A 25,980-nucleotide genomic window follows, 5' to 3' on the forward strand; every position below is an offset into this window, starting at 1 on the left:
AAAAAAGCCCTTTTTGGAGCTCAGATAAAAGACACTATGTAATTTGTAAGAAAAAAAGGTGTCCTGTTGGAGTCTACCTGTCAGGAGTAGTCTAAATCTTAAGTAACCAGAGCTTAACTATCCTCTCCATTATTTTGAGAAATGATGTTGAGGATCGTTGCTGATATGGTTTTCAAATCTGGGGGGAAAGATTACAGAATGGTGTAAAAATCACCTGAAAAAGAGTTCTTTTTGTTTGTGCATTTTATCAAGTCACTACTAATCTGGCCAGCAGGGAGTTACCATCTGTACTATGTGGCAGTGACCAGAGAAAACAGGTCCAGTCCATTTCATGTGTTTAATAATCTATCACGTTCACATATAACCCACATTTATTCAGTACCTATAGGTGCTGTGCTTGAAGCACATAAGCCGTTCATGACGAATACATACTATTGTTCAGTGCTGCAGTTTTTATGTTATCTTGAAAGACAGAGGGAGAAATATTAGAGTACCTACAACTTACATTTCCAAACTCATCTCTTTTATACTTTGAAGAGGAACTTGTTACCTTTATTGTACATTAATGATTACATATGTAACTCACTATGTTTTCTTTTCTCTGCTTCCAAACCCAAGAAGGCATTCTAACAGTATCTCAGTAATCTCTGCTAACCCTGCCCCAGTTCAGTCATATCCTGCTAGACCATTTTAGTTATCTCATAATTACAGTAAACCTCCCTTCCATTCCTCCCCCTTCCTTCATTCCTCAAACATTGCCAGCAACCACCAAGTCCACCTTCCTGCCCCAACAATCTAAAATGTAAATTGGACCACATCATTCTCAGACTTAAAATCTTTTAAATGGCTTCCTTACCACTTTTCAAGGTACCATCCAAATTCCATGGCATCACATTCATGGTCCTTCTCAATCTGGTTCCTACTTTCCTGTCCTCCCTCATCTCCTGCCACTTTTTCTCTCGCCCCTTCATACAAAATTATTTACAATTCCTTGCTGTCTCACACTACTAAGGCCTTTTGGTATTTTCAGCTCCATCACCCCATTATCATACTTACTTTATGTTATTGTTCATTTGTTTGTATGTCTGTCTTCCATGATTAGACTGCATTTTTTTTTTTTTTTTTTTTGAGACGGAGTTTCATTCTTGTTGCCCAGGCTGGAGTGCAATGGTGTGGTCTCCGCTCACTGCAACCTCTGCTTCCCCGGTTCAAGTGATTCTCTTGCCTCAGTCTCCCAAGTAGCTGGGATTACAGGCACCTGCCACCACGCCTGGCTAATTTTTTAGTATTTTAAGTAGAGATCGGGTTTCACCATGTTGGCCAGGCTGGTCCTGAACCCCTGACCTCAGGTGATCCGCTCACCTCGGCCTCCCAAACTGTTGGGATTACAGGCATGAGCCACCACGCCCGGCCTAATTAGAGTGCATCTTGAAGGCAGAGATTCTGTGTCACTTAACTTTGAATTCTACCCACATGTCACACTGCCTGGCACATAGTATGCATTCCCTAAATGTTTCTCAAATAAATAAATAAATGAAGGATGAAAGATACTCCCATGTGGTCACAGTGTACCATTATAACATTTGCAATTCTTACTATGTTATACAATATCTGTAAGCCAGTTTTATAAATCCAATAATCATGATATGGCTAAAAGGGAACATAGATATCTTATCCATAAACTCAAAATCAAAGAGACTGAGTAACTTAGACAAGAGCACCCAGCTGACTAGCAGTGCCTCAGGACTAACCTGGCCAGGCTCCCTGATCCCCTTGCCATGGATAGGCCTAACAAATTGAAATATGTACAAGACTTAATAGAATGATATTTAAATCATTTATTTTAGCTTTGAGATTTTTTTAAAAAAACTTCATTATGGAAAAATTTAAGTATACACAAAAGTAAATGAAAGAGTAAACTGTACCCCCGTGTGCACATCACCAGCTTAAACAGTTCTCAAACCATGACCAATCTTGATTCATCTATACTGACACCTACTCCCCTTCGCATTATTTTGCTGTAAATCCTTGATGTTGTGTGATTTAATCTGGAAATATTTTAGTATGTATAGGATAGGTTTTTAAACTTCTAAATATGAGTTTCTCTGGTATTCTGGGAAGTCATGATAATTGAAACAAAATAACGAAGCCCATTGAAGACACAAGTGCAGAAATCTGGCAGCCTGTCCCTGTGCTTTCTCCTTCTCTATGAAGCTGTTCCCAGGACCATGACTTCCACTGAGCCCATCTCCTAGAAATTCCTTTGTTCACATGCCCTGGAGAGAGTTGTGCTTTGTTATTTAAATTGTGCAAGGTGGAAGTGCGAGGAAGAAAAGCAATGGTGATTATATGAATTAGAGTAGATACTAGTTAGTAAAAAGCAAGATACTGTATTTATGTATAAGGTTGAATAGTTTTAAAAAATTATCCATAAGAAACCTTTAAAATTCCTTGGAATCTTTGTCATTTCTATTTTATCGAAATTACAGTATAAACTAGTAACTGAAGTTTATATTATGAATTATTGCAAACATACACAAAGTTATGGAGAAAAATACAAGGAACACTCATGTGTCTACTGCATATCTTTACCAAGTCTCTCCCTGTTACCTCAGATTTTCTGTAAGTAACAGAACATTGCAAGTAGAGTGAAGATGCCTTGGTAATCCTTCCCTTTCCTCTCTCCCAGAAGTGACCATTATCCTGGATTTAGATTTATTGTTTTAAAGCATGTATAACCTTACATTGAATAGTGTCTTGCCTTTTCTAAAGCATTTTACCTCTTTCGTTTGATCTTCACAACTCTTGAAGTATTTACTTCACTTCTAAATATGTACAACCCACCAAATTATCCCAGTTTCACTTAATACAAAGCTATAAGGCATGAAGTGAATCAGTGTTTCATGATTTACAATGTATCATCTCATTAGAAATAGAGTCCTGAGGCATGTGTGTGAAAACTTCACACCCCGCTTTGTTCCTCTATTTAATTTAAAGTACCAGTAATTACCTTTAAAAAGTATAAAGCACTTTGGGAAGCTGAGGTGGTAGCATCTCTTGAGCCTAGGGCTTTGAGACCAGCCTGGGCAATAGAACAAGACTTCCATCTCAAAAAACACACACACACACACACACACACAGACACACACACACACACACACACAGCAGCAGCAGGAGGACTGGAAGGAACCTCAGAGGGTTAAATAGTCTTTAACTCCCTGATTTTAGTGAAACCGCCTTAAAACCCAACTCAAAGGTAAGTTTTCTGTTCATTTCAAAGGACATAATTGAGGAAGGAAGAGCTGTCTACCCTCTCTGAATAATGTTTTCTGGAATGACAGATGAGTAAAGAAATCATGGAGATATTTTATCTCATAATTCTTTAAAAATTAAATAACCATGGAGTTTGCATATAATTTAAAAAATTTAAAGCAAATTTCCACTCCAGTTCCTCCTGACCAATTTTTCCAGCTATTTGAGCAGTATTTTTTGCTCCTTGGAAGGGGATACAGTGCTCATCCTGTTTATTCAAGTAAAATTAAAAAAAAAGATAAAACTTTCCCCCCTTAAAAAAAAAAGTCTAGAGCTGGTAAAAATTTCTGACTCAGTAATTTTGGAAAGAACTGCCTCTTTCCACAAATAGATGAGCTTACATACTAGGTCTTCCAAGTGGACTAGTAAATTTCCGTGATGTCAGGAAACTGGGTGGAGTTTTTATGGATGCAAGTCCAATGGAGGAGGGACTTTTCAGGTCATGTATAAGGAGAGTAGGATCAGATTCAGGTTTTGAATAACCTATAAGCCACAAAGCATGGGGATTTCCCATTGGGTTAATCTAGTGCTGGCCACAGTTTAGGCATATGATCTAGAGTAGCTGCTGCAATTAAGAGATGCTTGCTTATAGGATCTTTGCCCTTTTATTGGAAGGCTGTAAGTGTAGCCCAGCCTTGATTTATAAACCAACTTGACATAATCACTATTTCTTTTCACATAGACTTCTGAATAGCCGTCACTAAATTTTGATTACCACCAGGCATTTAGTTAAGCTAGAGCTGAACTATTTGATCTATTAGTTTTTACTGGGCACTGCAGCCCACATTGATCATCCCCTGTTCTAAAGCCCTGCTTATATTGGAAAGGTCCACCCAGGCTAATTGTTTATATGGGTTAGTCTTAACTCTTTTTTCGACAATTTTATAGGATCTTAGCATGCTCCTATCATGTCTCCTACTATTTGGGTCTCTTCCTACTATCATATTGCTTGGTACATTGATAGGTGCTAGTACATAAAGCCTTACCTAAAGCCGATGAAACTATTAGCTTAGTTGGCTTCTTCCAGGTTTGTCTTTATTTGGTCACCCTGAAAGCCTAAGTGTCTTGCAAACACTATCTACTAGGTTAGTTGAATACCTCATTTTGTTTTCTATAATCAATAACAGACAATGTAAGCTTGGATGCAATTTTTTAAAAGGACTTTAAAAACCTTAACTCTCAGTTTGGATACTTGTCCCCTAGCTGGCAGAAATACCTTGGCAAAGTAGCTAAAGTCAGCCCTGAAGCTGAAATCAGCTGAGGCTGGATAGTTTAAATCATGCTTTTCTTCTTGTCAAAAGATGATAGGGACCAAATCAAAATCTCAACAGTAATTTAAATTGAACTTTCCAAGCAGATTTCTAGAATTCATATGAAAAAGTATAATAATTTGGAGGATAAAAAAGGAAAAAGAGGAGGGGCCTGCCCAAATAGATGTCAAAATATAGACAGTCCCTGACTTACGAATTTTCAACTTTAGGTTGGGTTTATTGGGATATAAGACCATCAAGGAGGTCCTTATGATTTCTACTGAATGTGCCTCATTTTCGGACCATCATAAAGTGGAAAAATTGTAAGTTGGGGAATGTCTGCTCTGCTGCCACCATTAAATGCACTTTCGACTTAGTGATGTTTTCAAATTAGGATTGGTTTATTGGCATGTAGCCCCATTGAAAGTCAAGGAGCATCTTTTTATTATAGAGCTGTGAAAATAAAATAGTTGGTTTAGCTGTGATAATAAATGTATAAATAGATTAAAGGAACAGAGTCTCAAAATGGACTGTTTCTGGTGCGAAAGCTCTATGCTTATATTCATGCTTCTAAGTCTTAGTACACATTTTTTCCCTTAGTTTTAAAAAAAATGTTTGCTGGCTGGGCTCGGTGGCTCACGCCTGTAATCCCAGCACTTTGAGAGGCCGAGGCGGGTGGATCACCTGAGGTCAGGCGTTCAAGACCCCCCTGGCCAACATGGTGAAACCCTGTCTGTACGAAAAAATACAAAAATTAGCCGGGCGTGGTGGTGGACACCTGTAATCCCAACTACTCGGGAGGCTGAGGCAGGGAGAATTGCTTGAACCCGGGAGGCAGAAGTTTCAGCGAGCTAAAAAAAAAAATTTTTTTTTTTTTTTTTTGCTACACTCTTAAGTGTGACTCTCTTTAGCTTTGTGAAACCTTGAGGTGGTTGTTTTTCCACACGGTTTATAATGAAAGAGATGAGAAAAATACAATTTATTTTAAAGAGCTTGATGTTTTCTAGAACAACATACTCTAAAAAGGGAAGCTTACACATTTAAAAAATAAAAGTCTGATGAGAGACCATATAGCTGAGGGTTCTGAGCTTAGGGAGACAGGTTCCAATTACTGGCTGTAGGTCTTTGGGATGATGACTTAACTAAACCTACTCCCTTATCTGTAAATGTAGGAAGCGCCTACTTTATAGAACTGTAAAGATCAAAGAACATCATGCATGCCAAACCTTTAGTACTGTACCTAACACAGAAGTGTTTGATAAAAGTTACCCATGGTTTTTACTAAAAAGACCTTTAAAAGTACTATGAAGTGTTTCTGTTTCTAAATTCTAAAATATATAGTAGTCATGAACATTTCAGAAAGGCAATGTTATTTTCAAATCAGTTTCACAGTTTTCTTGAGGGGGATAAGCAGTTCTTCCCTTAGCAAAATAAGAACTTTTGATTATGCAATGAAAGAGAATCAAAGTCAGTACTGATTCCAGCTACCTTTTCTTTATTTTCTGTGAGAAATTGAGCAAGTTACTTGCCACAGTGATGTTTTTCATTTTTATAGAGAATAAAAAATAAATGAATTAGGTTTGAATTTCAGTGGGAAATAATTAGGTTAGATGTAAGAATGCTCTGATTGTAAGGCTGCCAAGCAGATGAGAGGGACTCCTTTGTCACCATTAGGAGACTGTGCCAGAGGAGCTTTTTCTTTTGGGCCTCTTGAGGCTACTTCAGGCGTCCTGGGAACCCATCTAGATGCACCTTAAACCTGGACTTCAACCCTGACTCCTGTGATGACATCTTCACCAGGATGACATGGTAAGGTGGTGATAAGGACGGAGATAAGACTGGCTGCCATTCAACGTTGGTTAGTCTTCCTGTTCATGTAGAAAGTATTCTGATACTTTTTTACTATTTAGATAAGTAAATGAAGACAGCATAAGATAGACACACATATTTTAAATTGTCTGAAATAATTGCCTAGATTTCCAACAGATTATACAACTCTTTAAAAAGCGTACAGAGCTGTTTGGGCAAGAAGGGCAGTTTGAATCGGGCACAGCAACACAGCCTTGTCTTTGTTAGAAGGTTAGACGAGTTGATCCTTTTAAGTTTCTTTAAAACAAGGAATTATAAAACCATTTAAGATTTACTAAGAATAAATAAGGTGATCATGTAAGAGAAGACCAGTAATTATCTTGAGTTGCCTTTAGGAAGCTACAGATTTATTTTTGGCTTTAGCTTTGTTTCACTGACTCTGGTTGTAAAAAGTAGGCATGGTCATTAGAACAACAGCTCTAGAGTGAACAGGGTTCACATCCCTGCTCTGACATTTTCCAGTTGAGAGGCCTCTGGTAAATGACCTCTCTGTGCCCCGGTTTCCCGTTTCTAAAATGGAGAAATAGTACCTACCTCATAGAGTTGTTGTGAAGATTACGTAAGATAATGCACACAGTACTGCCTGGCACAGAGAAGGTGTTTTATAAATGGTATCCATGACAACAACAGTGGTGATAAAGATGGAGATAAGGATAATGCTTAGTTGATTTCCAGATAATCATGATCTAAGCTGGGAAGTTTTCTGTCAAAGAGTAAATTGAGGCGAGGCACGATGCCTCAGGCCTGTAATCCCAGCACTTTGGGAGGCCGAGACGGGTGGATCACCTGAGGTCAGGAGTTCGAGACCAGCCTGGCCAACATGGTGGAACCCCCTCTCTACTAAAAATACAAAAAAGTAGTCGGGCATGGTGGCAGGCACCTGTAATCCCAGCTGCTTGGGAGGCTGATACCGGAGAATTGCTTTAACCCGGGAGGCCGAGGCTGCAGTGAGCCAAGATCACGCCATTGCATTCCAGCCTGGGTGACAGAGGGAGACTCTATCTCAAAAACAAAACACCAGAGTAAACTGACATTAATTTTTAAAAAGAAATGATATATGCTGGTCCAAATAAATAAACAATGAAGTCTTAATGTCACATCTGAATAACAGAAAATCTTAGTTTGGAAAACTGTTTCTACTTACATTCTCAACTTTTGAGTCAGGTGACGGTAGTTTTGATTTAATCCTATTGATTTATAGGAAAGTGTCTACTTCTCATGTAATAAATATAGTTCCTGCGTGAGCTAAAGCACACTCTTTTTCTTCTGTTGTATAAGTAGAAATTATTTAAATATTGGCATTATGGTATGATACCAGCTATTTAAAATGGCCTGTGATAGTTACATTGTTCAATTATAGTTGGAATCAAAGAATGAATTTTTCAATAGAAAAGTGGGCAACAGTCTTAAATCATGCAGCTTACAAAAGAGTTACTTAAAATATATAAAAATATGCTTAAGTAATTGTAATCAAAGGAAGGTATAAGCAAAACTAAGGTTTTTTTTTTTAACCTATCAAACTGACAAAAATTAAAAAGATGGACATTGCCTAGTGTTGGTGCTGTCATATAACTATTGATGGTCAATTGGTACTGTCTCTCTGGAAAGCAGTCTGGCCGTGTATATCAGAATTTTATATGCAAGTGTTCTTTGACTCAACAATTGCACATCTGGAAGTATATAATAAGGAAATAAGAGAAAGAGTGCATAGTCTGTGATCCTTGATGTTTATTACAGCATAGCTAAAAATACCCCCTAAAAACGGAAACCATTTAAACATCTGTTAGTGGGCATTAGTTTAAAACTATGGCGCTTAACAGAAGGTACAGTATGCCTGATCGCTTAGTTTAAGAGAAACCACAGTTCAAAGCTGGCTTCACCATGTCTAGCTGTATGATCTTGGGTAAGTAACTTAATCCAGCTAAGTCTCACTTTTCTCTTCTATAAATCAGAAGAGTGACACATGGTTTCTAAGGATGTCATGAGGATTAAGTGAAATGATACACATAAAGCACAGTGTCTAGCACAAAATAACTCATTATATCTTAGCAACTATTATTACCATGTGCTTCTTAAAAGGGATGAAGTAGATCCATTTGTATTAATATTGAAAGGTGTCTACAAGATCGTAGACATCTTTCAAAAAAGCAGTTTACACAATAGCTTATTTGTATTAAAACTGTATTAAAACTTATTTGTATTAATAGCCCATTTGTATTAAGACTGTGTGTGTGTGTTTATGCATTAAAGTTTTGGAAGGACATAGCAACAGTTAACATTTAATGAGTACTTGACTGAGTCTTAGGCACTATTCTAAGGACTTTAACACATATCAATCAGTCACTTGATTAAAATTAGTTAATATGTTTTAAGTGCTTGGAACAATGCCTATGCTTTATAAAACACTCAATAAACATTAGTTATTAATTTTCATATGCTGTCATTATCTCTGTTTTATAGATAAGAACACTGACACCCTGAGAGTTCTCACAGTTCGTAAGTGGCAGAGCCAGAATTTAAATCCAGGGAGTGTAACTCCAGTCTCTCATTCAACAGTTAAAACTGGATATTATGGGAGGTAGGATTGTGAGGTCACTTTCACTTTGCAATTTGTATACTTATGGATATTTTCACATTTTTACATGAAACATTTTATTTTTATATATGGGGCAGAAGATATCCAGTTTGGAAAGAAAATAGTGCATTTTTATATTTTAGAAATCTTTTTTCCCCTCTGTTATTCACTACCTGTGGCATATTCCAGAGATCTGAATACATGTACACTTACGTTGCCCTCATGCTAAGGGTCCTGAACAAGGAGTTCCCATGACCTCATACACTGTATAAGATTTTGAGACCCTAACTTAGGGGCGCACAGCTAAATATACATTTAGAAGTAGAGTCCCAGACTAAATCTACATTACTGAATGGTAATCAACTTCTGTAATTGAAATATTAATAGCTTTCAAGAAACCTTTAGTCATAATATTTTGGTTTCCAGCAAGTTTGGGATAAAATTGTCATTCTTTGGTCATCCGAAGAAAGCAGGCAGAAGCCAGTTGTTTGATCCACAGATCGGTAATTGTAAGATAGGAAGCAGTGACTTAGTGTTAGATATGGACATCAGTGTTAGGGCTATTAGATGCTACATAATCCAGGACTCAGCCCTGGCTATCAATGTTCTGATATCCAACTTTGCTGCAGGGGTAGTACGGTGTCCTGGAGTGGTCACTGCACTGTGGACTCTCAGCTAGAATGGGAGCTTCACCTGAAGGTTAGGTGACACGGTCTAATCCAAGCTTTTCCACCAAATAGCTAAATGTCTTTGGGCCTCACTTCCATAAAATGAGGGAGATGGACTAGATAATATAGTCTCTCTCACTTAATGACAGATAAGATGGTCTGTATATCACTTAATGGTGACCACCTTCTGTAATTGAAATTGAAGTTTTGTGATTTTATCAGCCTTGCCTCTTGATGAACTAAATTTGCAATCTTAGACCTGTAGTAGAGTCTAGAAAATTGCTAAATAGAATTGAACTTATAAACTGATTTATGGGAGTGTTTGCCAGTGTGCTTACTTGAATTACAGGATATCCTTGATGACAACCAACTATACAATTTACTTTTTATTCCATTTTAGGTATTTTTTCCCTGTCCTAGATTTGTTTTCCCAATAATCCGGAATTGTGTTCTAAAGATCACAGGTCAATAAAATGGTGTGGTCCTGTTCATTGCTTAGGTAGTAAGCTGTTCAGGTATTAATGATAAAGGTCATTACCACATAAAAATTTCCTTCCTGCCTCAAAGTTTTTTGTATTCTGGTATCTTAATGAGATGGATGCCTTCTCTGTTTTCTCATGGTTGTGGAAGTCAAGTGGTCTGTGTGTTTAACACAATATCTGAGTCTGATGAGTCACATGCTATGTCTGCTTTTAGTTGGGGACAGTTTTTTTTGGTCAGTTGTGATGGTCAAAAAAGTCTCTTGGGAGAGTTTAAATGACTCAAAATAACCAAACATAGCTCATAGCTACTTAGGTCTTAAAATTGTAAGCTTCGTGATACCACATTTTAATTTTAGTCTCGTCTAATTTTTGTACCCCCAAAGGACTGCTGCTTCTGGCTCTTAAGTTGTTAAAACGTTAGTCTGATTTCTTTCGGGGGTGGTTTTCATTTGAAAAGGAACAGCAAACAAAATAACACAGCAATTTAAAAATTAAAATTAAGAAATAAAAAAGGAATTGGTACAACTGAGAAACGCTTACAACTCCTGAAGCTGTTCAGTGATGCAGAAGCTTTGAATGCTTTGAATGAATGGGAAAATTAAAATTTGAGTTTATATTTGAAATTTATATTTTATATACTCACTTAAACTCAGTCTATTTTTCAAGTTTTGTTGTGTGTGCAAGTGTCTGCTTGGTCTGTCTGCCTCACTCTCTATCTCTCATTCCTATTCAAAGTTTACTTTTAAGAAAATGAAAAGCAAGTGTTCAAAGCAGCCCAAGCTTTGTATAGGTTTATGTGTTCAGGCTGCTTCCCAAGCTTGCTCCTCCCCTTCCCTTTGCCAGGGTGTCCCCGCCTCTCACCAGTCATCCTTTTCCTGCCTTGTCCATTCATCAGTTGTTCTCTGGTCACACCAAACCTTCACTTTTTAGCTCCAAATGTGTATTTTGGACATAGTGATGTTTTGAATCAGGCATTATCTCCCTTAAAACAGGCAAGGAAAGAGTAAAGGGGAGTGGGCATCTTCCTTAAAGCTAGAACATTCATTTTGTCTCTCTCTTCTTTGTATGATTTTGAAGGAGTATTTCCTTTATCTTAAATAAGACTTGAAGATAATTTAGCTAAGAATATTGTGCTGTCCTGCTTTTTGGTTTTGATATGGGCCTTTCTAGTCATTAGTGGAAAAGCTATTTGAGAAGAGAGTGATAGTTTGAGCCCTCGTAAATATGCCCAGGTAGGTATAAGCCACCAAAAAACGGTTGCACTAAAAGCTCAAGTATAAGATATGACTGGAAAACTTCTTCAGAATTTCCTTTATTATTCTCTGATGTGTCTTTAGTTTTGTACCATGACATCCAACTTTTTTTTGCTGTTCTTTGCTGTTCTCCACTAAACCAGAACTAAGAATTTGGTTTATAGGAAAAAAAATTCAAGTACTGTGGTACCTGAAAAACCACCTCTGAGTGCTGAAAAGTGCAGCTTGATTCCCCTTTACCCCCGCCCCCAAACATCCAGCACTCTCCCAGGATCACTCTTAAATGTTTTCTTTCTGATTATAAAATGGTTGTTTTCCTATTATTGAAAATTTGGAAAATTCAAAAAGCGATAAAAGACAAAATTTAAATTATCCGTGATTTCACACTGTCTGTTCATCACAATTTAACTTCCTCTCCCGTTTTTGTATAGTTGAGTTCATATTGTACTTGAAAATAGAACTTTGTATCCTGCTTATTTACTTAACATTATTTTTCATGTTAAAATTTGCAGGGAAAATTTTCTTTAGTGCTGTGGTATTTTATACTATCATCATTCCATCAATCATTTCATTTAATTTTAAACATTTGGTTTAAGTTGTTTGCTATTTTAAATAATGCTTTGATTAAAAAAAATCTTTGTGGCAATTTTGGTTATTTCCATAGGATAGACTCCTAAAGTTGGAATTATGTCAAAAAATAAAAAATATCTCTATGGTTCTTGGTATAAATTAACCGTATTCCCTGTTAGAAAGGGTCACATCTGTGCCAGCTAACAAAAATGCATAGGGTGGACAGAAAGGCACCTCATAACAGACTGGACCTCACTAAGGGGGTGTTTTCCCCTTATATTGTGACTACTTTCATATAGGGAACATATTGCATAATTTTAAAGTTTCTGTGTCTTTGATTTACTAGTAAAATTGAACATTTTTCATGTGTTTTAAACTATTCCTATTTCTTATCAAACAGTGTTATGTATCCATTTATTAGGATCTTTATTGTCTCCTTACAACTTTAACATTAAAAAAGCTATGTATGAGCTTACTTGATAAATAGACATGTATTTTAAATATATGCTTTTAGATACACTTTTATTTATTTATTTATTTTTGAGATGGAGTTTCACTCTGTCGCCCAGGCTGGAGTGCAGTGGTGCGTGTGACATCTTGGCTCACTGCAACCTCCGCCTCCCAGGCTCAAGCGATTCTCCTGCCTCAGTCTCCCGAATAGCTAGGACTACAGGCGCATGCCATCATGCCTGGCTAATTTTTTTTGTATTTTTAGTAGAGACAGGGTTTTGCCATGTTGCCCAGGCTGGTCTCAAACTCCTGACCTCAAGAGATTCACCCGTCTCAGCCTCTCAAAGTGCTGGGATTACAGGCATGAGCCACCACATCCGGGCGCTTTTAGATATACTTATAACGGACATTGTTATTTTACAGTGTTTTTCTCCAAATTATTCTTTTAAACTTGTTTGATATACAGTATATACATATGTATATTCCATATTTTTGTAGAATGAAATGTAGCACAAGTTTTCATTGTACTGATTTCCTTTTAAGAAAGCTCATTCCTTCCGAAGATCCAGTAGTTATTCATCTATATTTTCCTCTAATTTTTTTGAAGTTTAATTTTTTTTAACTTCTATTTCTTCCCCTCCTTCCTTCATTCTTTCCTTCCTTTAGTTTTTATGTTTGTCCTTTTGAACCATTTGCAATTTATTTTGCATTTTGGAGTGAAATGAATACTTGACTTGATTTTTTCCCCTAAATGGATACCCAGTTGTTCCAATACTATTAATTGAATGTCTTCTCCTCTTCTCCTCTTCCCATGATCTATGATTATGTTGCCTCATTCGAAGCCAAGACTTTTTAAAATCAAGGTTTGGTTTGGTTTTGTTTGAGACAGAGTCTCGCTCTGTCACCCAGGCAGGAGCGCAGTGGCGTGATCTTGGCTCACTGCAAACTCTGCCTCCCGGGTTAAAGTGATTATTGTGCCTCAGCCTCCTGAATAGCTGGGACTACAGGTGTGCACCACCATGCCCAGCTAATTCTGTATTTTTAGTAGAGATGAGGTTTTGTCATGTTGGCCAGGCTGGTCTCGAACTCCTGACCTCAAGTCATCCACCTGCCTCAGCCTCCCAAAGTGGTAGGATTACAGACATGAGCCACTGCGCCCAGCCAAGGTTATTCTTACATATTTTATGAATGTTGTACTCCATCTCCTCCTCCTTGCTACTTTTGTGAACAGGATTATTTTTCCATTTCTAAATTTGTGTCTTTAAAATTAACATTTTAAAGCATACATTTATTTTAAACTTTAAATTTTAAAAAATCATTCGTCTTACTTTTGACTGACCCATATTCTTTATAACAAAAGTGAAAAATATAGAAGAAAACTCATGATATTGGGTTACTGGATGTATTAATAGATGGAAGCATGGCTCAGCTGACAAGGCAAAGGGAAGGATAGATCCTTCTGGGTGCACTAGCTATCATCTCACTCATCCAAACCTACAATTCAGAGCCATAGTTTAAACCTGCTGGCCCTGAATTCTCTAGATCACTGTAATATCTGTCCTTCCCCCAACCATGCTCTCATGCTCTCCAAAAGTTTCCCTAGGCCACTTAATTCATCTTTATAAATTCTATAAATTTCTGTATATATTTTATAATTAAATATGAATAACATAAAGATATATCATTTTATATATATATATATATATATTTATAAATTTGTTTTTTCCCAGTTGTTTTCATTTTGTTTTACCTCTGAATATTTCCTCCTTTACAAATAATGTTGACATACTCGCTCTGGTCTCCCCTCACCTTCATTACCCATCATCTCCCTCCCCCCTGCCATTTACTCCCCCTTCTTGCAAATTGTGGCTTTTTTTCTCTTTTATGTCAATCAAGACAAATATTTTTCTGTGTGTGTTCATGTGTGTGCCAGTAATAGAAACTGATTTAAAATTCTTTTAGGGATGCCCGTACTATCTAAAAGTTAGTATTGATTTTTTTTTTCCCATTGAGGTGCTAGATTATAAATATTTGAAGTTATGTGGCATTTCTGCTGAGGTAATTTTTTAAAGTTAACTATGACTTGATTCAGCTGAACATTTTTTTGCAGACAAAATCTAGTGCACTACCAGATAGGCATATAGCAATAGAACAATTAAATTTTATAAATATTATAAGAACAGACTGCTTCTTTCTGAATGTTTTTGAGAAAGACAGGGTGATACTTTATCTAAACATTAAGATCGGTAAATAGAATTTTAAATAAAATTGCTGCTTTGGTAAATTTACCTCTTAGTTTAATTGTTTGCATTTGGTTTATAAACACTTTCCCCTTCTCATTGCAAGTTTAAAAAAAAATAAAGTTCAGAGGGATTTTTAGTAATTATTTGGACCAATAAACTCAGGTATTCTGCCATGAACAGCGTTACTACAGCCAAATAAGCTTTCAGGTACTCAACCATTGAACTATATTTTTGTGCATAGGAAAACTATCTATTTCCAAAACAGATTTGAAAATGAAAATGCTAATGTTGAGTTCAGCACCACTGTGCCATCATCACCAACCTTATGATTCACAGAAGGAGCAAAGACAAGTGTGTCTGTTTATGAAATGCGTTCCTCTGGTCTAGTGATCAGGGCATACGCCACATGGAGAGGGCCACGTTAAATAAAAACAAAAGCTATTAACAGCAGATGCAGTAAAGAGATTATAAATAAATTGGTGTGTGTTGCCTCATGAGAATCACTCTTTTTGAGAGAAAGGGTTAGCTCTTCCCTGGAACACTTCTACCTCTAGTTCTACCCCAAATCACTACTAACTTCTAGTAAGGCTTCTACCAAGAGTTATTTTTTTACTTTAAATATTTCTTTTTGCTACATTTCTCTCCCCTTTCCATTAGAAGTAATCTAATTTGTCAAAGAAGTAGGCTAAGATCACAAGAGAGAGGGAATATCTATTAGAGATTAAATTTACAAACTCACTGACAATGGCAGCAGTCCAAGGCAGGAGGGATGAGCAGGAAGATTGAGCAGGGAAGGGAAGAAAATTAATAATTTTTGAGCATTAATATGTACTAGGAGATACTTTAAAAATATTTTTCACTGATTTATTGATTTATCAAACACATGACGTATCTCAGTCCTTTTACAAGTACTAACTTTTAGAATTATCTTGTCTTATATTATCATAATAAGCATGCACACAAGGTGGCTATTATTATATTTATTTAACAGGAAACTGACACACAGAAAGTTTAAAGTTTAATTTGCCTAAAGTCACACAGCTAGTGAATGGCTGCACCAAAATTCAGACCCAGGCAATCTGGCCTTTCATCCTGTGCTCTGCCACCATCAAAGCGTCATATCAACCCTATAAGGTTGGCATTTATGATCTCCATTTTAGAAATGTGGATCCTCACTCAGGTTAAATAACTCAGACAGGATCAGCCTTAAACTAACTTTCTTAAACTAGCCTTAAACTAGCTTTTCTTATACTTTCTGTCCTTACTGATCATTTACCCAGTCATCCACATCTGAAACTTAGAGATAATTAGAGATTTTAGTCTTTGCAGCTGACTAACTGAGGCTTCTCTTCATCACTTCTGCTACTATCTTAATTAGGCCCTCACTATTCTGTAATCTCAAATGTGCTGTAAAGGAAGCAGGTGGGTAATAAAATGTGGGTAATAAAAAGTGAATGAGTCTGGGCACGTGGGAATGGAGAGTTGGTGGACAGGTGGGATGCTGTATTGTAAGGGGCCGGCTGCAGCTCTGCTCCAGCTGTCATTGTGGAGCTGACAGAGCTCACCGTGGACAGATCAGACTTTTCAGGAGAAACCAGAAACCTGGATTTTCATCTGAAACCTTCTACTTTCTCAATTGTAGCACAAGCCTAACAAAATGATTCTGCAGGCTGCCGGGTTGTAATCCCTGACTATTCATTATTAAGCCTCCTGAGCAGATTTACTTCCTCTAGTCTGATCTGTACTTCCAGCCTTTTGGCCATCCTCCCTGTACCAGCATAATCTATCCGAAGTGCAAATCAGATAGGATTTGAGGGCTGGTTAGGAGAATTAAATGCTTCTAAGAATGTAATATTCTTAGAAGAATTCTGGGTACTTGGGTAAACACTCAATAAATTCTGTAATGGCTGTTAGGTTTTCACTAAATTAAAAGCCTTGAGTGATTCCCATTTATGCTCAGGATAATTTTTTAACGTGACAAGAAAGGTCTTTATTTCTACCTTCATCTTCTGCCATTTAACCAAATATACTCAGTCTATCTGTATGCTTAAGTGTGTCAGTGTTTTTCATGCCTTACAGCTGTTCCCCTCTGAGTCCATCTGACTGGTGACCTCTTACTATAGCCCCATCCCCTCCAAGATTCAGTTCAGGTATCACCTCCTCTATTAAACCTTTGATTATCCTTCCTCTTGAAGTGCTGATTTCTCCCTACTTTGTGTCTCCATAAGATCATGAACTCCCTAAGGGCCGGAACTGTGTTTTATCAGTCTTATTCTCAGCACTTTGTACAGTCAACATGGTATATATCTGCAATAAATGTTGGTTGAAAATAAAACAATTAGTAAAAGTTAATGCTGGGATTTGAAACTTCACCTGACTATGAATTTCTTGCTTTTTAGACTTTGCCTCAAGAGAGGAAAGAAGCTGTAGCTGCCTTTTCATTTAAGGACCCAGTTTATACAGTGTACAATCTGAGGACTTATTGTAACCTAGGGCATTATGATTGCAACTAGTGAATTGAATTTAGTCGAATTTTTATACTATAAGGCAATATAGTAGCATTAAGGACACTCCTTCCTCTGGAATGCAGCATGTGAAAACTAAGGTGAAATCACCAGTTAAATAATTTGTTTTACAGCCAGGTAAAGCAGTTCTATTTTCTTCCTTCAGAAGTTCGATGGTAAATGGTTGGAGATAACACATCTATTTATAAATGGCTTGAGTGCCAGATTTGTTATCTCCTTTCCCCAGGCTTGATAAAAAAGAATGTTGGACTTAACTATTGGTAGTGTCTCCATTAATGAATAGAGCAGTCTGGAGAAAACACACGTGAACAGGAAATTCAAGGGCACCTTGTGTTGTTTTTATCAGTCCAGGAATTCTACACTTGCAAATTGTATCCTGTTCTTTTTCTGGCCAAAGAAAGGGCTTTAATAAAACAAAAAGAACAGTGTTAAATCCATTAAAGGAATGCATTTGCAATACAATAAGTGCCAGTCATCTAGACCATTCTTTGTAATAATTTGATCACTTCTTAGTTTTGTATAATTTAAATTTTTAAATGTCTGTCTGTGTCTGGTAAGAAGGAAATAAATTTTCTTGTTTTTAAAGCTAATCTTTACAAAGATACTGTATAATCATGAGTAAGGGTGGGATTTTTGTTTTTTCTGCAAATGTGTTTCTCAAGTAAGATTTATTTCTGAAGGCTAATAGAATACCAAATGATTCTGTATTTCTTAACCCAAATGAAATTATTATATATGAAACATATATATAATTTAAAATATATTACATTATGGTTGAGTTACTATCACTTACAGACTGCCTACTATGTGCTCAGCACTTTGCCAGGTACTGTGATGCTTTCATTACAAAGATAAATAGATGGAGATTTTGCCTTTATTTGGTTTTAAACAAGGCATTCATGTATGTGTAACTACAATGGAAAGAACATCGTAATCATTACTAAATTATATAGTGTCTAAAAGTAATATTTCATTACTTGACATCCACTTCCGATTTTGGAGTAAAACTCATTACAACTTCTTATGATGGAAGAAACCTTATCTTCTGTTTACCTTCTTTTTTGAAGACCTCAGGTTCATAAATATTTATCTAAAATGACCTCATATGTATTTCTATACTGTTGGGTTTTTTGTTTGTTTTTTTAGCCTGGATCTCGCTCTGTTACCCAGGCTGGAGTCCAGTGGCTATGTGTAGGCGCCACCATAGTGCACCACAGCCTTGAACTCTTGGGCTCAGATGACCCTCCTGTCTCAGCCTCCCGAGTAGCTGGGGCTACAGACATGTGCCACCATGCCTGGCTCTATTTTTATACTGTTAATGCAGACAATTTCTGTTGTTTGGAATTGTTTTGAATTCCCTAACACTTCTTTATGTTTCACAAAAATTTCCTCAAAAGTTTTGTTCAATAATGTTCCTCAAAAGTTTTGTCCACCTCTGGCCCCCCAATTCGGCTTCATTCTGGAAAGGCCTAGTCAGTAGCAGACCATCTCCTACAGCCACTTTCCAGTGGGCATAGGTGCTCTAGGCAAGATAGCCATCAGCCTTGTGTATTTTAGATTCCACCTTATCCCAATCCCATTAAACATTTAAATTGAATAACAGTTCTCTTTGTTTTGATGTCATGCTCGCCAAGCAATCTTCTGAACCTAATTATTGTTACTCAGTTTCTTACCGTGTAAATCAATAAGCTGCCATTCTGTCTTGTATATGTGTCTTTTGTGAACTTCGTTAGGATAAAGTGGCTTCCAGAATTTGATTGCCCTGAGACACTGGCAGCTGAGGGCCAGACCTTGCCACTTGGCAGACCGAGCAGGGCAGCCTGCTCGACAAGGCCCCTTGGCAGACAGTCAGCTCCCTCCAAGGCCAAACCCCAAGTTCAGCATACATCTTTCTCTCTCATTTCTGCAAGCATAACTGTGAACAGCATAATTCTGTGAGTCATGTGTTATTTCTTTGTGCTTTTTTCAAGAGGCTTTATAAAAGGTTTTTTATGTTTTTTCACCATTCACTTTTTGAAAGGAATATATAAGGCCTTGGACAACTAGAGTTGGGTCTTGACCTTTTGTAAAGGCAAACTTGTAAAGTGGCAAACCACTTTATAAATTTTTATTGGCTACAGATCTTCCGGACATTTTCTCTGTTCGTTAGTATCTGCTTGCTAGAACAAATAACAAGGCAAGTCAGAAATCTTTCTACAATCATAGGGTGTTGCTCTTTAATGGAACTTTTAAGGTTTTCCCGCCCCAAATATTTGTTGAAAAAGTAACAGGCAGTTGTTTACCAAAAAGCATTTGAAGAGAACCATCTATGAACTTCAATTTTATATGCCTAGGGAAGGTTCACTGGAATACTACTGCAAATTGTACACCTGTCCTCCTTTTGAAGATTCAGGATGCATGTTAGCATGTTAAAGATGCAGGGAAGGCCGGGCAAGGTGGCTTGTGCCTGTAATCCCAGCACTTTGAGAGGCCAAGGCAGGCAGATCACTTGAGGTCAGGAGTTCGAGACCAGCCTGGCCAACGTGGTAAAACCCCATCTCTACTAAATATACAAATATTAGCGTGCACCTGTAATCTCAGCTACTCTGGAGGCTGAGGTGGGAGAATTGCTTGAACCCAGGAGGTGGAGGTTGCAGTGAGCCGAGATCACGCCACTGCATTCCAGCCTGGGCAACAGAGCGAAATTCTGTCAAAAAAAAAAAAAAAAAAAAAAAGATGCTGGGAAGTCTTATAATAAGAAACGTATTTAACTTTGTGTCGTCTGGGTTTCTTAAATTTACTTAAATTCTTCAATTTCCAGTCCATCCTTCCTCTCCCACCCCAAGCCCCAGTTAACAAATGTGATTTGATTTCAGAGATGTTTTCTATGCACCATCCCTGTTTCACTTTTCCTTCTTTGACCTTTTTTTTTTTTTCAATTAGAGACAGGGTCTTGCTCCATCACCCAGGCTGCAGTGCAGTGGTGCAATCGCGGCTCATTGTAACCTTGAACAAGGGTGCAAGCAGTCTACCTGCCTCATCCTCCAGAGTAGCTGTGACTACAGGTGTGCACTACCACACCCAGCTAAAAAAAAAAAAAAAAATTGTAGAGATGGGGAGATCCCAGGCTGGTCTCAAACTCTTGGCCTCACAAAGTGCTGGGATTAGAGTCATGAGCCACTGTGCCTGGCATTCTTTGACCTTTCTGCATCTGATCCTGAAACATAGAACATGAGCCCAGTGATTCTGAAATTTCCAAAAATGATTTGGCAGCATTGTTTTAGCAATCCAGTAAGAGCGGCTTAATCCATAAAAATCACTTGGCCATGATAATTCTTGAGTTTATTTTTCATTATTTATTGTTTTAAAAATAATGCTCATTATTATTAAAGCATTTAGCACAACACAAAGATTAAACTAGGTACCTAGAATAGTATCTTACATTTGTATAAGCCATTGTGGCTTTCCTGTGTATTATCTCAGATGGCCTTAGACTAGGCCTGTGAACCAGGCAGAGCAAATACTTTAAGCCCTGTTTTGGGAAAAGTGACTTGAGTTAGGGGTGTTCTGGTGATTTGAATAAGACCATATGATAAGTTAGCAACAAGGCTGGGATTAGATCTTTTAATTTGACTTCTACCTTCTGTAATTTCTTTTTCCACAGTTGCTTATTAGCCAATCTTTATAGAGTACTTTACTATTGGCTAATTCTTTCAACTACTCCTACTGCGTCCCCTCCCTCCCCCCAATCAATAGGTTGTCTCATTCATTCATTCATGGCTACTCTGAGTCAGATGCAGTGCTGTTGTGAGTTTTGAAAAATGAATCAGAAAGAGTTCTTACCTGGAGGTGTTCCTGGTTTGGTGGAATAACTGTTAGGGTTGAATTTTTCTTAGGAGTGATAAGCACCAGTACCTGACTACAAATGTTAGAGAACACGCACCAAAAAAATGAGAAATGCGATGCCTCTTCTGGTAGAGCATGTTAGAGAAGTTACCACAGCAGTTAAGACTTCAGCTAAACTGGGCCATAAAGGATCAGCAGATTCCTGCAGAGACAGCGGTGGATATAACTACTTCAGGGATAGGTCATGGAAGAGCTTGGTGGCATGAAAGAGCTACATATGTTGGGAAAAGAATGAGTGGTGAGGAAGAGCATCAGATAAGGATAGAAAAGATAAAAAGCAACAGATAAGGATAGCAAGTTGGAGTCCTGACTCCACATCACACTAGCTATGTGACTTGCCCCAAACTTCAGTTCCCTACTTTGCAGGGCTGTTGTGAGGATGAAATACAATCATGCATGGCAAGTGCCTCTATCTTAAATCCTCAGGAGAAAAAAGGGGGGAAATCAGTGAATAAAATATCATAAAGTTCCTGATATATAACCATACTCTGTGTATGTGAGTTGTTCTTATTTATCATGTTTAGCTAATTTGACTTGCAGTAGGCAATGAGGAGCCATGACTGATTCTAAACAAGTGACACGATAAGCTTCTCGTTTAAAGTAGTCAGCAGAGGAACAAATTTATAATGCCAAAATAATAGATGCAGTTTTAGACATAATGATTCTGAGGCTCAAGCAGTACATTGAGGTATAAACCCCTAACAGGACAACAGTAGAACTTGGAGTTTGCCATAGGTAATTGTTTGCTTTCAACCTAAACTTGACTTGCTTGACATCTTTTGCTTCATTCCATCAACCCTGGAATCTAGTCCACTTCAAGTCCACATCCAGGGTTCTGTATCTTCCTGTAATTAAAGCAAGATGGATGTTGGGGCATAGGTGGCAGGTTTGGGGAATACTTTTCAACTAAGAATGCTTTGGATGGTCACTCTTGGCAAGCTGGATCTTCTTTGGACTGGTCTGTTATTATCTTCATCTAGATAAGCAAAGCCTCTTTAATGTATGAACCCTTCTAGTCTTTTTATCCAGATGTGGCCATAGTAGGCAAGTCTCTTAGGGTCAGTGGCCACCTGCCGCAGCCATCGGAGTTCAGTCTTCCCCCCGTCAAGTGGCCATTTTGCCACACTCCTTATCTAATAGTCCAGATTATCTTCTTTGAAACAGTACTTTGTTTGCGTGGCCCAGTGATCTCTGAAAGTTGGCACTGGAATGCCTTTAAGCAGACATACATCATCCAGTTAAGGCCATAAAGCTTCCCTATTGTTACCTGGCTTCATTCATACATTTCTGTTTCCTTCTTGGTTCCTATAGGCATTTGAATTTCATTTGAAAATGAAATGGGCTGCACAGTCTGGAGAAGTGTACTATACCTTGTTATAGCACTTTTTGGAATGACCCAGAATTCAGAATCAAATGGGGCAGCTATGAGCCCCATCCAAAGGGGCCTGTTTCTAAAAGTAGTTTCCCCCTACAATATATGTGAACATTGCTTTAGGCTGGTGTTTATATGCATATTTGATACAACACTTCATGTTTCATAGAATTCATAAGGCAGAAGCTACTTCTTACTATTAAACTAAACTGCATTAACTCTTAGGAGACTGACATTTATCAGGGACATAGCTATTAGCACTATCTTATAGATTTTATTTAGTAATGAAACAACAAAATAGCTGGAACTTTTCTTGTTTTGAATGCTTGTTGAATGTGACCTTTGTATATAAATGTGTCTATATTATATATGGATGCCACCGGTTCTTCTTTGCTGTTATTAACTCCTGGTTTTGCCACCACAATATGAATTTCTCTTGCTTTGGAAATAGTGCTTTTCTTTCTTCCCCAGCTTTGTATTATTTATAATGTGAAATACTTGGATGTGTTAACTGTTAGGGTAGAATTTTTCTTAGTTGAAATTAAACATTTTCAGAGTTTATTATAAAAGATAGGTTTTTTTTCCCACTGAATAATTTGTTTTTCTATGTTGTTTCAGTTTCCGTTACTATGGCAATGACGGCAGGGACTACAACAACCTTTCCTATGAGCAACCATACCCGGGAAAGAGTGACTGTAGCCAAGCTCACATTGGAGAATTTTTATAGCAACCTAATTTTACAGCATGAAGAGAGAGAAACCAGGTATAGTAAGGGCTAATCAAAACTTTTTTTAGTTAAATAAGCTGTTGTGCTGTGAGTGGAATAGAAACTTGTTTACCATGAATAATATGAATATTATGGATCCCTGCATGCTGTTTTTAAGTTTCCTGTACTGACAGTGCACATAGACATGTGTTTTATTTTCACAGAGTAGTTTCCTGAGGTGCCCCAAGTCTTGTGCATCTATATACCCATATGACATGTCAATTATGTTTTAAACAAACCTTTTCCAAACATGAAATTATGATATGTCTTTACATTTTCTTTTAAAGGGATGCCTGGCTGGATGTGGTGTGGCTCATGCCTATAATCCCAGCACTTTGGGAGGCCGAGGTGGGCAGATCACCTGAGGTCAGGAGTTCAAGACCAGCCTGGCCAACATGGTGAAACCCCATCTCTACTGAAAATACAAAAAATTAGCTGGGTGTGGTGGCGGGTGCCTGTAATCCCAGCTACTCAGGAGGCTGAGGCAGGAGAATCGCTTGAAGGCTGCAGTGAGCCAAGATCGCACCACTGCACTCCAGCCTGGGCAACAGAGTGAGACTCCATCTCAAAAAAAAAAAAAAAAAAAAAAAAAAAAATGATGCTTTATGAATGACTGACTTTAATCCAAAAGCATTTACAGTGCATATCGGGGGGAATAGAAGAATAAAAAAAGAATGACATGTTATTTTGACTTATACTAAAGGAGATAACACACATAAATATATAAATGAAAGAGTGAAGAATATTAAGATAAGTACAAGGAAGGGACAATGTGCTTTTGTCTAGGCAACTGGGAAAGCTTTGTAAATAGTGGTGGCATTTAAACAGGGCTCTAAAGGAAAAGAACTATTTATACATGCATAAAAGGAAGGAGACAGAGGCAAAAGAGCAGGAGGGAAGGATATTAGAGACAGAAGAAATCACCAGGTAAGGCAGTGTCCAGTTTGGCTCAAGCGCAGGATGTGCTAGATTTCAACATGCTGGGAGCCTTGGATTCTTTGTTAATGTAGCTCTTTTCATGGTAGTGGAGAGCCTTGGATGTTTTTGAGCAGAAGAATCAAATGAAAACAAGTGTTTCTCTGGAAGGGAACTTTAGTTGTGGTACAGAGAATGGTTTGGGGTCAGGGTGGGGAATTAGAAACAGGAAAGGCTAGTGATGTAGTCCAGGTAAATGGAAAGGAGGCTTGAATGAGAACTGTGACAACAACAACAGAGAACTGACAAGTAAGAAAGATTGACAAAATGTGACTACTAGAAAATATGAAATGTGAGAGAAATAAGTCAATGTTGCCTCTGAAATTTCATGCCTGGGCAAACTGAGAGTGGTACAGTTTAAATGAAATAGAGAGGAAAAGTCTTATTTAATTTTGGACAGATTTAACTGCAGATTAGATACAGGTATGGTGAGAATTAGTGAACTGGAAAATAATTATTCAGAAATCAACTTAAAATAGGAATATGTGAAAAGAGAGTTGAGAAACATGGAGAATCATGAGAAGAGTTGACATATCTCTAAAAGTTCTGAAAGGGAGGAGAGGAACGAAAATGGAGCAGAGGCAAACAAACAAAAAAAGAGTTAGCATCAGCAGAAATTCCAAAAGGTTCCATTTAGGTAGAAGGAAAGTGACCACAATAGAAGATCTAAATGGTAAGTAGGTGGATAAATCTCAACAAAAATTATATAAATCAATAGAAATAATAGCGATAATATCTTACACATTAAAAAATAGAATTATAATATTTTCCAACAGCAGAATATAATTCAGGAAAGAAGTAATTAGAATTAAGGTGTTCTTAATGATCTTAGTAGAAGGGGCATAGAGATTAGCTTCAGAGTTTGACAAGTTCTAGAGTAACCATAAAATGATAAAAATAGAGTTTGTAATTTCCAGACTAGTAGAAGGAAAAAATTGGAATGAGAAAAAAAAAGTCAGTTCAAAAGAATGCAAGAGAGAAAGAAAAACTGAAATACCAAAAATGGAAAAAATGAAATACCAAAATAGCACAAAATAAGTTAGAAATAAAAATCTAAATATATCAATAATTAAATGAACTATAAGGGTAATTAAAGTCTCTGGAAGTGATCAGATCATCCTGGGAGAGTGAATAAAGTAGAAGAGAACCAAGGAAGAAAAAGCAGGCTCTTAAAAAAATTCATCAGAATTTCGAAGGTTCATTGTCTTTACTTGCTGCAGTGTTAAAGTAATTCAGTTTGCTTTCTATTTCCAAATAAAGGAAAGTAACAATAACATTATCTGCGTTATTGAAAAAAAAAGTAGTCTCAGCTTGGTGCCACTGGAAGTCAAGTCAAACAATCAGCTCATATTTTCTAAAAGCTTATACTTTTAAGAAAATGTGATGTATTTTTAAGGCTTAACTAATTGGATAAATGCATAAGCCCAATAAATTTTTAATCAGAGCAAAGCATAAGAGCATTTTAGGTGGAAAACTATTTTTAAAAAAGGTACAACAGAAATCATGGATCTTCCTGTTTAGATATGGTAGAAATGGATAAAAGTTACTGTATCTCTTCCAGAATGAGGAATGATTTCATGAAGTGTTAGTCTTGGCAATAACTGAGGAAAGGGACAGTGGAAATTTGACGGAAGAATAAAGTTGTTTATATGTTGATAGCTCCTCCCAGAATAATGGCCCTCTTACTCTCTGGATTCTTTCTGCAGAGGAGAAAACTGGAAATCATTTAACAAGCAGCACTGAAGTGCCTAGGGGTAGGTGATGGCAGCACAGAATCTGATGTTA

The 25,980-nt window shown here is 37.3% G+C and overlaps 1 protein-coding gene across 5 annotated transcripts in view; it reads left to right on the forward strand.

The window, feature by feature from the left end:
• Positions 1–25,980, forward strand: part of STK38L (serine/threonine kinase 38 like) — an 82,864-nt gene that overhangs the window by 30,116 nt on the left and 26,768 nt on the right. For 2 of the 5 annotated variants that reach the window (XM_009247570.4, XM_024257132.3), the window contains exons 2-3: positions 8,892–9,009; positions 23,073–23,217. In XM_009247570.4, the coding sequence (XP_009245845.2) occupies positions 9,003–9,009; positions 23,073–23,217 (152 nt within the window). In that variant the 5' untranslated portion in view covers positions 8,892–9,002. Of the gene's footprint in view, positions 1–5,458; positions 6,372–8,891; positions 9,010–23,072; positions 23,218–25,980 lie in introns of those variants that run through there. The other 3 variants (XM_024257133.3, XM_024257130.3, XM_024257129.3) reach the window with 2 other exon arrangements.

The sequence above is a fragment of the Pongo abelii genome, chromosome 10 (assembly GCF_028885655.2).
Source record: "Pongo abelii isolate AG06213 chromosome 10, NHGRI_mPonAbe1-v2.0_pri, whole genome shotgun sequence".
NCBI lineage: Eukaryota > Metazoa > Chordata > Mammalia > Primates > Hominidae > Pongo > Pongo abelii.